The 14,483-nt window shown below is 40.4% G+C and overlaps 1 protein-coding gene across 1 annotated transcript; it reads right to left on the bottom strand.

Moving 5' to 3' along the window:
• Positions 1–1,964: 1,964 nt before the first annotated feature.
• Positions 1,965–8,442, bottom strand: LOC135155257 (uncharacterized). Its single transcript, XM_064104182.1, has 4 exons — positions 8,208–8,442; positions 4,413–4,553; positions 2,706–4,076; positions 1,965–1,999 (listed from the first exon to the last, which is right to left on the bottom strand). Exons 1-4 carry the CDS (start codon positions 8,440–8,442, stop codon positions 1,965–1,967), a joined length of 1,782 nt encoding a protein of 593 aa, XP_063960252.1.
• Positions 8,443–14,483: the final 6,041 nt, after the last annotated feature.

The raw sequence follows: 14,483 nt of genomic DNA, 5'->3' as shown, positions 1-14,483 counted from the left end.
ATAGACATTTGAAATATCCACTCCGGGGCCTTTGGGAGTGAGACAACACCATTATATAAACACTGATCTATCAGGTGACACGGTCAATATAGTTAACTATTGCGCTGGCGTACGTAATCTTATTTCAGATTGTCTACATGGTTATAAGCGCAGAGAGTGAGTATATGCGTACGCTTGTTTCACCAATGAGGTTGTGCAACTTCGAATGACAAATGTTTAACCTTTTGAAGGTTTGATCTGTGATTTTTTTTGTTTAATTTCAACTGCATCTTTGTTGCTGAATTGTACAGTAAAATAGGATACGGTGACAAAGGTTAATCTCTCTCTCTCTCTCTCTCTCTTTCTCTCTCACTTTTCCTCTTTTTACATTTAGCATTCTAATTTGAAATCCGTTTACTAAACAGAAAGGAAAGCGCAAAAAACCTTCAGCAAGAAAAAAAAATGATTTTGATGCAACATTTCCGTGAGGATGATCATAATTTCAAGTTAAGAATGCAATCAATGCACTTGTACAAATGATATCAATTCATTTTCAACCTAAGGGGATATAGTGACTTTGCAAAAGCGCAGGTTGTTCAATAGGCGGTATCTTTAACTAAGAAATAAAAAAGTGTTCAAACTATGCGTATATTTTCCGTAAAGATACTTAAAATGTATCAATTTAACGAAGAATCCAATCGAGTTGAAAGATATTTTAAGAGAAATAATAAGAGGAGAAAACATGTAAAATATTAAATTCCTTGTAAACTGTAATTTGAGGCAATATAAAAAAAAAAGCTACAGCAAGAACCTACACCACTACTCCAGAACACCTTGCATTATTTATTCTCAAACCTTATTATTTTTTTTTCCAATCACCCTGGCAAAGTTGTAACTTTGTGCGCCCGCCTACGCCACATTGGATAGCGTAAACATGGCGCCTGGCTTATGGGTTTTTAACACGTCACATATGATCAGCGAAAGACGTGTTTTTCACCTCGGGGGCTTACCCGACGAAGCCGTTTGCCGTCTTCGTTACGATCCCTGCAACACCTGCTAAAGCGGTCCCCTGACAAATATAGTTTATGAATTGATATTGAGTAGTGGATTCGAATCCGAGCAAAGCGTCGGTAGGGCTTTCAGACATGTGATATATCACCAGGATTACCGCGATCATCCATTACACTGTAGGACAGAACCATCCTTACCCCTACCCAACCCCGCACGCGCCGCACACACACGTACACCATTGGCGCATGAATCCCCTTTTCAATCCATCCTTTCACCTATCGAGCCGCGTTAGGCATGTATATTCTATGGAGGTTTCGTAGTCGTAGTATAGGCCTAGAGGTTAGTTACTGGACTTTTAAACAAAGGGTGGAGGGTTCGAATCCCACCCGGCGTTAATTTCCGTTTGTCACTCTCCACCCAGGTGTTAAATGGGTACGCGGGATGGTGTGAATGTCAGTGTGGCATGTGTGCACCAATAGACAGGGTTGCCAGACCAGGATACTCCCAAGGAGTGGAGTGAAGACGCGCGGTTCACGTTACATGTGGGGTTACGTCTATGACCAGGGTAATAATAATTACAATGCAAATCGCTTAGAAACACAAAGTATGAAGCGCTATATAAAATGTATAATTATATAATACATCTGTAAAAGACAAGTCCTTAAAGTACAAGTCCACCCCAACGAAAAGCTGATCTGAATAAAAAGAGAAATATCTATCAAGCGCAACACTGAAAATTTCATCAAAATTGAATGTAAAATGAGAAAGTTATGACATTTAAAGTTTTGCTCAATTCACAAAATAGTTATATACACATCCCGGTCGGTATGCAAATGAGAGAACTGATGACATCACTCAGGATTTCTTTTGTATTCTATTATACGAAATATGAAATATTCTAATTTTCTCCTCATTGTCCTGTGAAACAAAGTTTTATTCCTCCCTGAACATGTGGATTACCATGATTTATCATGTTATGGTTCAGTCAAGTTGGTCCCTACTGTCAAATCTGTAAAAAATGAAATATTGTATGATTCAAACAATGAAAAAACAAAAGAAATAGTGAGTGAGGGACATCATCGATTCTCTCATTTGCATCTGACTAAAGTGTGCATGTAACTATTTTGTAGAAAATAAACGAAACTTTAAACTGTCATAACTTTCTTATTTTACATCTTATTTTGATGAAATTTTCAGCATTATGCTTTTCGGATTTTTCCCTATTGACCTTTAAATGAAACGGATATCCTGAAAGAGGCCCTGCTATCAATCCGAAGAGTCAGGCTCTAGTTCTTCTGCAGAATCTGTTCCAGGCTATAGGGATGCAAATGATAATTGCGGCAAAGATATCCAGAGCCCCCATGATGCAAAATGTGATGTCATAGGATTGAGTCCGATCATAGATTGCACCTTTGTTGATAGAGAATAGAGAAGTATGAAATCATTGACGGAATACGTAATTAGGCCTACTGAAAGTATCATGACACGCAAACAGAGATATACAGAAAAAATTGATAAGACAATTATTGAAGGTGAATTAAGGATCTCTGAGAGTGGTATTTCATTGTTTTTCTTGCCAGGTTATTATTCGAAGGTTTAAATAACGGGGAGCCCCCTGGATATATCAGAGAGTTATTCTTCGCTAAAGAGATTTATTAGAAAATGATTTCTGAATTGAAATTTATGAAAAATAAGTACAGAGAGAGTAAACAAACCTGATATTAATCCAACGAAAGGGAAGACAGAGCCGCCAATAAGAAATATAATTCCTACTCCCGTCTTGAAGTGTTCCTTCCCAACTGCTTTCATGACGAGAGTGAAGTGTGCAGGTGACTTGAAACCGATGGAAAAGCCAAACACAACCGAGAGGACTGTCAGGAACCAGAAGGAATCGGCCACATAATTCGCGAAAAATGCTATCGATGAAATGACATTCGCGATCATGTACCAAATTTCAGTACTCGCCCGTTCTTTAGAGGTGATAAAGCCACAAGAGAATCGACCGATGAAGTTCGCGACTCCACCTGCGATTGAGAGCTGGGCGGCCCTCGTGTCAGAGAGGCCTTTTGCTAGAGCGTTAGGGATGGTAAAGAGGACCCAGGCAGCGTAGGTAAAGGCGAAAAGGTACACCTGGAAACAAATTATGATCATTTTGGGATGTCCTTTGAAAAACCGTGCAACTGAAGATAATGCCCTGAAAGAGCAAGTGTTGTCGGCGACTTCGCGTCCGACCTTGTCGCTGGACTTAGTATCGGTTATATGGATTTCGACCAATTCAGCATCTGCTGTGGATACCCTCTTTCCGTTGACATGGTTGACATGGTTGGGGTTTGTTGTTGCTGACTGTACATTTTCATGCTCTGCAGGGATTGATTCAACCTCATATTCATCGCAATTGGAAAGGTTTGTTGACGGCTTTACGTATTTCTCCTTTATCACACTGTGCCGTTTCGATTCTGGACTACGACCTTGATGTGACATTTTCCTTGTGTGTACTTCATGAAGCGGATCTGCTTCATAGCTCGCGTTAACAAATCCATTATTACCGCCATAATCTGCAATCAAATGACTGTCGAATTTTAGGTCCTTACTGACGTTTGTGTCAAGTGGAAATTTGGCGACATCGCCATGATAAGTACAAGCTTTTTCGGCCTCATTTTCACTGTGATCGGTATAAGACGGTAGTGACATGGTTGATCCTTCTAAAACGCTGCACGTCCCTGTTTGAGATTGATCGCATCCGCGTTTAATGTCTACACCAACTTGATCTGCTTCAACATCAAGGCTATTGTGTATTTGAGATTTGCCACCGTCATGGGTTGCGTGGGCATTCTTTCTTGTACGTCTCCCTTTGGTAGGTTTTAGAAGGGAACCGATTAAAATATATTGGGAATTCAAGGCACCCAACATCAGAAGACCGCCTCTCCATCCATAAAATGCATTGATCGTATCAAAGAGCCAAGGCATCACCATCACTCCGACACTAGCACCTGAAAATGCGACTCCAGTCACAATCTCAAACAGATCAGGAAAGTATTCAGCAGGGCTCGAGCTAGTTGGCAAAAATATGAAGGTCCATCCGAAACCTGGGGGGAGTGAAGAAGCAGAAAATGTATATAATACGATTTACATTTTTTTTTCTTTTTTTCTTACCCAAAGGTGAGGCTATTTCGTAACAAACAAAGATTAAATCACGTAGAATATCACAAAACATAAACGGAAAAGAACAAAGAGAATACCATGAATGTGGTTGGTGACGTTATTGGGCTAACGTCCCGAGACACTGCAATATCAGGACAGCATACCATTGAAAATAAAATAAACATTACAGGCAAAACAATGTTGTAGAGAAAATATGTCAGGAAAATGGTATGACCGTAGCACTGTCCTGATTTTGCAGTGTCTCGGGACAAGGAGCTTACCAGACAGAATCAAAGCAGCAGTTATCTGTGGCGCTGACGTGGTGAACGAGGCAGCAATCAGTCCTCCTGATACGAATATACCACCAAGCATAGTAAGCTGTCGGACCGAGAAATACCGCAGCAGAGGCACAGTGATAAATGCTGAAGAATGGGAAGTGGGAGGAGAGGAACATCAGCAGCAGAAAAAAGACATTCTTTTAAATGAAACGATATACATGTACATGAAAAATATGAAGTTCAAGATAAATATGAATTATACCAACGTTTTATTTCCTTTCAGCAATATTTTATGCATGGGTCATACAATTCAATAGCCAGGGATTTTCGGGGCCTCCACGGAAACTCGCTGTTTGCCAACAGGAAAACACCCCCCCCCCCTCCCCCCCCCCCCAAAAAAAAAAAAAAACCAAAAAAAACGAGGGGAATGACAAAAGAAAGGGAGGAGAGAGAGCGGAGAAAAAGAAGAAAAGTGACAGGAAAGGGAGGAAAAGCGAATGAAAGGAAATCGAAGGTAGTCGCCTTCCATAAACCAGGCAAAGACCCAGCCAGCCCAAAGAGTTCTCTGCTCTGTCACACATATAACCTCTTTGAAAAGCTCCTCCTACTCAACCACATTTCTCTCTTTATGGATGGGTTCCTTTATGCTGCAACAAGCAGGATTCAGACTGGGAAAGTCCTGTAGTCAGCTGCTGACACTTATGAAGAAAGTCTTGGAGATGACCAAGTACGTCAATTTCACGCAGCTGGTCGAGAACATTCTCTCAAACCGGCGGTCTTTGTGCATCTCAATGGTTCTAGCAGCAGATGGCGGAGGCCTAAAAATGGTATTCCACAAGGAGGTGTCGTTGACCCCCTTCTTTTTAACATCTACACGAACGGCCAACCAATCCAAAGTACTATAAACCACCCGTATGCTACACTTAAAAACACTGAGTAAATTTTTACCCAATATAATATTTTGTACAAATTGAACATGCATGTTTGCTGGGTTTTTTTGTTTACCCAACCAACATGCATGTTTAGTCCAATAAAATAAATATTTTGTCAAATATCGCTTTTTCCAATTGGTATTTCACTTCTGCACAACAACTACATGCATTTTATAGCTAATGTGTTGGCAATTATTTTCATGGGTAATTTGCATATTTTGGCGGCCATATTGGATTTTGCCAATTTGCGGGAAATGCTGAAGGTTACAAGAGTGGCATCATTCAGATTCGGAATCAGCACCCTCGAATTGACAAGAAACCATAAAAAAACATTGTATATCTAAAAAAACAAGGTTCGACCCCTTGTCTATGGGGCCTATCCTGGACTAGTTCCATTTGAAGAGTTAGAAAAGCACTTAGTGATGCTCTGCCAGGATGGACTCTTTACTACGCTGCAAACTATCTTCGCGCAAATCCAGAAAAGGAAACACAGCGTCTTAAGAACAGAGATGCAAAATGGCAACTCAGGGTCCGATAGTATGAAAAATGTTCGAAACACACCAGCAAATCAATCTACATGTACCTTTCGTACAAAGAACAAGTTGCCAAGACAAAGGAAACGGTGAAGCAAGGAATAGCATTCTAAAGAAGCTGGTCAAAACAATATTGAAAAAATGACCTAACTATCATACCACAGCTTTTGTTTGATGCTACTCCACTTTTGAGTACGCAGTTCCCTTCTGGTGTATGTCATCTCATGCTGCAGATTGACCCAGTCAAGAGTAAATGTTCTTTACCTCCTGTATGATATTGCCCAATCATACATCAGAAGAGAGGTATCACCACGGGTGGAAAAACAAGCACGAAGATAACCCTCTTCATCAACTCTACAAGTATGAACCTGTCAAAAAGAGACTCAAAATAATCTCGACGCAGTTTATTCAACTCGACTTAACACGTTGACAAAGGATTGCCCTTTGGTCCAACCACATCCAATCTGTGACGCACAAGCTCTCCTGTGGACCTAGTGGATCACTGCCCCCAGGTGAAAGTGAAGAATAATCAACCTGACTATGTCTTAATCGTCTACTTGCGGAAACAGGACAAAGTAACATCCTTATGCAGAGAATAGGCTAAAGCCCCAGTCACATATAGACACGGATCCTCACGGATCAACACGACAACGCCGGCATGATCCGGGGAGGTCCGGGATCGTTTTGCCCCGGATTGAGCGTTGATGACTGTAAACACGGCATCTTCACACGGACCATGCCGGCAGAGCACGTCGTCAACACGGACCTACACGTCAGCAACACGGACCTACACGTCAGCAACACGGACCAACACGTCAGCTACACGGACCAACACGTCAGCAACACGGACCAACCCGTCAGCTACAAGGACCAACACGGACCAACACGTCAGCAACACGGACCAACACGTCAGCTACACGGACCAACACGTCAGCTACACGGACCAACACGTCAGCTCAAGGACCAACACGGCAGCTATATTGACCAGCACGGCAAATGAAAATCTGCTCATAATAATGAGCTGATATTTATTTATTTTTTCTCATCCTTGTCGCAACATCATATATGTTGTTTTTAAAAAAGACATCAAAACTTAAAACTTCCTTAACCAGTAAAAACGCTGTTTTTTATACAACGCAGTTTACCCTTTTGTTAAGTACTTTAAATATTGAACGACAAATTTAATTTCGATTTGATTTGATATTACTTTATTGAAATCACAGTAAAGGAAAGAAATTTACAAAGTCAGTAGAAAACATATTAAAAATTAAGATAGGCCCAGGTCATGACGCATAACTGTCGATGCAGGGCAGTGGTATAAAACTTAATGTACAATTTTGATGTAACAGGTACATAACATTTATTTTAAGAAAATGAAATGTGAAATAGTAATAACAGACAAAGTTGGGATTAAATATATAAAAAAAAATAATAATTATTGATACATGCACTAAGTTTACAAATATTAGGTTGGGGCCAATCTCCAAAGCGTAAGAAAATATCCTGAATCGTTAAATCATCCATTTAATCATAAATAAATTAAGCATGTTTGTGTCAACTGTTTAACAACTCCTGAAAAGTTCATAAAGTAAATAGCGTTGTAAAGATTTGATGGGAAAAAAGAACACGGACTGCCAAGGATACTCCAGGCAGCCATACGGACCTACACGGCAGCTACACGGACCTACACGGCAGCTACACGGACCTACACGGCAGCCACACGGACCATCCCGGATGGCTTTGCCAACCCGGCAGTCCACGGATGACGCCGGATGTTTATGACAGTCAAAAACTGCCGTGTTGGCCTCCCGGACGTTCAAGGACCAACACGGACCACCCCGGACCTCCAAGGATGCCCAAGGCGCCAACACGGATCTCTCCCCGGACCACCCCGGATCAGATCCGGGATGGTCCGGGGTGGTCCGGGATCTATATGTGACTGGGGCTTAAAGTAAGGAAGGATACACTACCTGCGACTGTGGGGAGGACCAGACGATGCATCACATTTAGGCCTGCCCCTTCTGGCCAGAGCCACACACTGCCAAAGATCTGGAGTCTTTCAACCCCAAAGCCAGATCATATACACCCCACTGGCATGACTGGACATGATTTGTGTTGTGACCCGAGAAGAAGAAGGAGAAGAAGAAGGAGGAGAAGAAGAAGACGATAAAGAAGAAGCCTATCAACTATGTTCATGATAACCAGGTAGGCATATAATTCCCATCGATAAATACTTTGGAATCTCAATGATATCGAATTAAACAGAATTTTATCATTTTTCAGTAAATTTCAGTATCTTTAACAAGACCTTAACCGTTGAATTAATACCATACCCAAGAAGTACGGCATTCCAGTGGCAAGACCGTAAATCGCACCGATGTATGAAGTGCTGACATCAAACTGAAATGTGAAGTCATCGAGAAAAAGCGAAAGTGTTCTTGCTGATCCTAGTTCTAGAAAAGACGCCATGAACAGACCGGGTAAGATTAACCATCGTGTAAATACTCCGGACCGTCGACATCGTTGACCTCCAGAGCCGCCCCCGTCTTGTCTCGTTGAATTTGTCATACTGCATAACGGAAAATAACGATAATGATAATAATGATGATAATGTTAATAATAATAATAGTAATGATATCAACAAAATAATAAGTAATTGAGACCGTTTTGTATGTTTATTCCCTGATGCTAGAATGAAATAAAATTGTGTTACCGTTACTGGACGGTAACCTGTACCGGACACATGTATTATTGACGTACCTGCTAGCGCAGCGGCAGTGGTACACGAATTATTCATGAATTGATCTGAAAAACTTAAGTGCGCAGGCGCATGGTTTTGTTACTGAAATGTAATCATTTAACGTGTACATAAACGAATAGACTCGCATACTCTGAATGAATGGACTTACTCCTGTGATTTACAGCGTTTGAATCTTTGGTGTAAAACGTTATATAGATATCAATGTTTATAATCATTATCTGTTGATATATCCACCGCACAACTACCCCCCCTTTTTTTTTTTTTGAAAAGGGGATTTGTGAAATAAATAGCACACAACGGTTGAAGAAGCTGTTCTTCTGTGACGCCACATAATCAGCATTTGAAAATGAATCATTGCTTCGTTTATTCTTTGACAGATTTTCATCTAACCTTCATCAACCTTCTTCTTTATATTTTTCTGCTCTGATTAAAGGGATGATCCGGGCTGAGAATAAGAGAAAATCAAACAAACAAAACGCTGAGAATTTGAACAAAGTTCTAGGCATGTCTTCATGAATATTCAATCAGCAACTTGATGATGTCATATCCCCACTTGTTCTTTTGCATATTATTTTATGAAATATTAGGTCCTGTTGGCATGACATAAAAAATATTAAACAACGTAATAGAAAATGCATAAAATAACTTAAAATCAGATATAATAGTCATAGAAAAAGAGTGAGTGATATAGGTTTTATTAACTAAACATCAGAGACACCAAAATGCATGTACACTGAGTGAGAAATACCGAATCGAAACTATGAACTAGCATAGAAACGTGTAGGATGGAGAGACATGGCAATATAAAGAGAAATGTTTTTTCTTGTAATTCTTTTGAAAACTATCAAATTTTGTAGATGCGAATGTAAGTTGTTCCATGCACTCCTTTTGCATATCGTAGACTAATTTTTAAAAATTCAATGTTTCATTTTCGTATAACAACATTTAATGAATAGGCATATTTTGTATTCATAGAATGTCTATCAGAAACCATATCAATTGAATTACATAAACGTACCAGATTATTTCCATGGGTACAATAATTACACTCAAGGAGATGATACACATGCAAGGAGATGATTGAGGATTTTTTCCTAAAACCTGCCATTTCAATCTTGTAATAATATCATTACCATTGTCAGTATAATCGGAGCACCTTTCCACTATTCTAACTTCTCTCTTTTGTAATCTTACCAAACAATTCCTATTGTTGATGGAACAGTTCCCCCAAATTGTACAAGAGTAATCCAGTATCGGTGGAAATGTATGATAAATTTATTGAGAACATTCATATCAGTGAAGTTACTGACCCTTTTTTCAAGAAAAAAACTTTAAAGCCAAAAATTACTTCGCATGCGAATTATTTCATCAATTTCGAATCTTAAAACCGAATATGTTTTTTTTTACTGTTAGAATATAACCATCAATTTTCAAGTCGGCATTGCTAATATTTCGTGTAGACAGGTTTCAATTAAACATAGCATATTACAATTAAACTAATTCTTTCACCCTTGTAATTGGATAATTGAAAGCACTGGCGTAAATCCCGGGGGGGGGGGGGGTGGGGGGATATATCCCTCCCACTTTTCGAGGAGGGGGGGATGGCCTGTACAAACATCCCCCCATTTTTTACGAAAGAAATGAAAAAAAATATCACAAGAGATAATTGTTTTATTGGTGAAAATTCTTCCTAAAATACCGCTTAACAAATAAAACAATATTATTGAATCATAAAATGCAAATAAAGAGCCAGTTCACCATTTCCAAACGAAATACTTATGTCCTTATTATAACATTGAAGAGAAACCCCCGTTTCTTCCAATTCATCAATGTTGGGGTCTTTGGGAAGGGAATAAGATGGAATATCAAAAAATTTTGAATGTAATCTCTAATAAAACCATTAAACCATCATGGGGTAAAACAGATAATAATATAGGAGGGGTATTTGCCATATGGACATACAGTGGCGTAACTACGGGGGGCATGGGGGCACATCCCCCCCCCCCATCGGCTGACCAAAAAAAAACGGGGAAAGGGGGAAAAGGAGAAAAGAGGGAGAAAGGAAGAGAAACGTAGTGGGAAAGAAGAAAATATTATTCATTATATCATTGTTTTATGTAGTGACATATGCTTCTTTTTCATGATTCAAAAAGTGATTGCTCCATGTTAAGGTCTTCGTATATATGAAACGTTTCCTGTCCGTGATTACGTTCGCATTGGTGGATTGGTGAGATATGTCTGCTCTTCATGAATTCCTAAAATCAGTCCTTAAAATTTCCTTTCTTCTGAACTGAATATCAATAATTTTCAGCTCGCGCTTCGCGCTCGCATCATTTGGTTAATGAAATACGTATGGTCCTAGTCAATTCCTACAAAGAAACCTTAGAATGCCCCACTTCAGGTCTGAATTATCTAAATTTTCAGCTCGCGCTTCGCGCTCGCATTGTTTAGCGAGACAGGTACATATCATGATTACACAAATTTGATTATAATGTCCCTTTTTAGGTGTGAATATAAAAAAAATTCAGCTCGCGCTTCGCGCTCGCATTATTTGATCAGTGAGATACATACCCGTTTAATGACATTGTCATTAAAATGTCTCTATTAGGTCAGTATAACTGGCAACTGAGCGCACTCACTCGGTGATTCAAAAATTTTGCTGGTGCCCCCCCCCCCCCATGCTGTGACCCACGGTACGCCACTCTGGACGTATCAATGACAATTCCTTGCATATCTAAAAACATGATTGCAAAAAAAATGCCAAAATATTTCAGTCATCCCCCAACCCATCAACACGGATTTACGCCAGTGATTGAAAGGCACGTTCACAGTATTCGCTCTTGGGAGACAAATTCTAATTGACTCTATATTTAGTATCTTTTCTCACAAGCTGGATAGCTAAGGCACGCTATTCTTGGCCGTGGACCTAATATTGACACATTTTCTCTTTATGACCGAATTCAAAACATCTCCGACTTTGTAGTCAAATTCCGTGTCGGTATGTGTGTTCGGTTCGCCATAATTTCGACAGCTCGCTGGAATGTTGTAGAAAGTAGGTGGGGGTCGAGCTACTGAAGCGTATGAAGGGCGTTGATTGGTGCATGAGTTAAAGATCCAGGTACGGAGCACTGATCAGTGGTACGGAGTCACCGATGAATGACTGCTTTGCGATGAGTCGAGCTATTGAATACGGTACCGCTGAGGTAGTCTGCTGTGCAAACCCTTCACTCGAGGTAAGGGTCTGCATATGTATCCGGTACTAATACCTAAGAGTACTAAAGGCCCTGACACAGCAAGTTTTGTATGTGCTAGTCTTTGCACGGAGACACACTTGTTGATCAAATTTTCAATCAGGGTCTGTGCCTGCAGGCTACCGCTGAGGGGCCTTATAACAAATGGACGACGGGTAATATGACGAGGGGGGTTGCATACCAGCCTGATCGCAGTTCCTGTTCAGGATGTATGTTGAGGATTAGGCCGATCTTGTTGGGTGGGTTGGGCAGGCAGAGTGGGTCTAGATCAGGACAGGGGTTCTCAAACTTTTTCTTTGAAGGGCCAGATGAGACTCCAAATAAACATGAAAGGTCCAGGGTGAAGTGGATTCTTAGAAAAAAAATATGCGCGAAGCGCAAAGACCCTTGCGGTCGGGGTCCTAGATGCTCTCTTGTGCAATCTGGCCCTATTTTGGGAGCATTTAATCTAACAAATTTATAACAGTTTCATATGGAACGCAGGCAAAATTAGAAAAGCTTTCAAAATACAGCGAGAGTCAATAGCAATGATAACAAAATTGTAGTACTTTGTTAAAAGGAATCTAGATTGTACCTATACATACCTGGTATTGGGGAGACAGATAATGTCTTGAAGTATCAATATCTTTTGTAGTCAAAGTAGATTTAATAATAGAGCATGTCTGTTGTAGACTCTAACAAGGATGTCAGTCTCCTAGTCCCTTTCAATATGGGAAAAGTGACAGTCTGTCAACAACAAGTTGCTTGAACCTTGGCACAAAAGGTGTAATTGGCAGACGAAGGCACTGGTGCAAATATTCATTGGTCAAGCAAGGGCCCCAGAAGCGGCGGGGGGTGGGGGGGGGGGGCTTCAATCCGGCCCGCGAGACTCTGTTGGGTTTTTAATCACTTTTAAGTCACAATATGAAACATAGCTCAATCATTACATTGTGTATACATGTAGACCTAACCGTAATAAAAGTAACTTTTCCCATATTGAAAGGGACTAGGAGACTGACATCCTTGTTAGAGTCTACGACAGACATGCTCTATTCTTCAATCTACTTTGACTACAAAAATATTGATACTTCAAGACATTATCTGTCTCCCCAATACCAGGTATGTATACGTACAATCTAGATTCCTTTTAACAAAGTACTACAATGGTGTTATCATTAATATTGAATCTCGCTGTATTTTGAAACTTTGCTTATTTTGCCTGCGTTCCATGTGAAACTTTTATAAATTTGTTGGATTAAATGCTCCTAAAAGAGGGCCAGATTGCACAAGAGAGCATCTAGGACCCCGACCGCAAGGGTCTTTGCGCTTCGCGCACATTTTTTTTTCTAAGTATCCACTTTACCCTGGACCTTTCAGTTTTATTTGGAGTCTCATCTGGCCCTTCAAAGAAAAAGTTTGAGAACCCCTGGTCTAGATGGTTGAGGAGTGGCCGGGGGGTCTTGATTCCCGGCCTTGGATATCCATTCGTTGGCGTCATGGGGTGGGCCCGTGGGATGGGTGGGTAAGGCTGGAAAAGCTCTAGTAGGTTTCATGATGAGAACGAGTAGCATCCGGTGGAACCTTACTCTGTAGGCTTTTGTGTCGAATGACCTGTATTTTTAATGCAACTTGCTGTGTTCTTTCGTTGAGCGTGGCGGCGCGGAAACTCGATAATGGTTTCCATTTACAACCACGTCAGTCATAAACTTGGAGGGGTAGTCAACCTGAAAAGAACGTTCTGAATTTACTACGGGGTCAACATACAGATGAGAGACACCAATCGACAGGCCCCCCTGGGTTAGGCTTTAAATGTGCACTGTAAAAACTGCGATGTTAAAACTGACACCAGTTGGTGTTGATAGAGGACCACACCCCGAGGTGTTAAAATTACACCCTAGAGATTAAAAATAACACCAAAGCGTGTAAATGTAACAACCAAAGGTGCTGCAATGACACCTTTAAGTGTAAAACTAACACCACCAATTCAACACCGGTGTAAAATAACTGGTGTGGTCCTCTATGTACACCGGTTAACACCACAGTTTTTGCTGTGTGCCAGAACGTTATCACGTGTAACCTGCAGAGCGATATGTCTCTTGTAACCTGTTTTCATGGGTTTCATAACTGTTAAGGTTGCTTAGAAACGCATTTTTGCCGTCATAACCATCTAACATGCCATAAATAATACACATTTCTACTACTGCAGTACATGCATTAAGGTTTAAGTCAAACCAGCATACGCGATCGAAGGGTTCAATTACATTTGCTCCGGCGACAGTTGCTCCGCTGTAAATTCCACACATTAATGGAATGACCAACTCAACCCTTGATTTGTAACGCCATACCCTATCCTATATTACAGTATTTGCAGTAAAACACTAATTTCGTGAGAAAGTCTGTAAAACCAAGGTTAAGTATGACTATATCATCGTGGATCTAGATCTGGTACAGTTACATAAACTGAACTTTGTGAAATCATAAAATCTAAGCTGAAATACGATCACACTGAAGATCGCCAACACAGATAGGCACACGTGGGACAGTGTATTATTATGATTGGAATAAAGACCCGACGGAAGTCACCGAATCCGCGCTTATTTTGCTTATTTCTCAGCAAT

This window comes from Lytechinus pictus, chromosome 8, assembly GCF_037042905.1.
Source record: "Lytechinus pictus isolate F3 Inbred chromosome 8, Lp3.0, whole genome shotgun sequence".
Taxonomy (NCBI): domain Eukaryota; kingdom Metazoa; phylum Echinodermata; class Echinoidea; order Temnopleuroida; family Toxopneustidae; genus Lytechinus; species Lytechinus pictus.
Note: the sequence above shows the minus strand (reverse complement) of the source record. Positions and strands in the feature narration are given on the sequence as shown.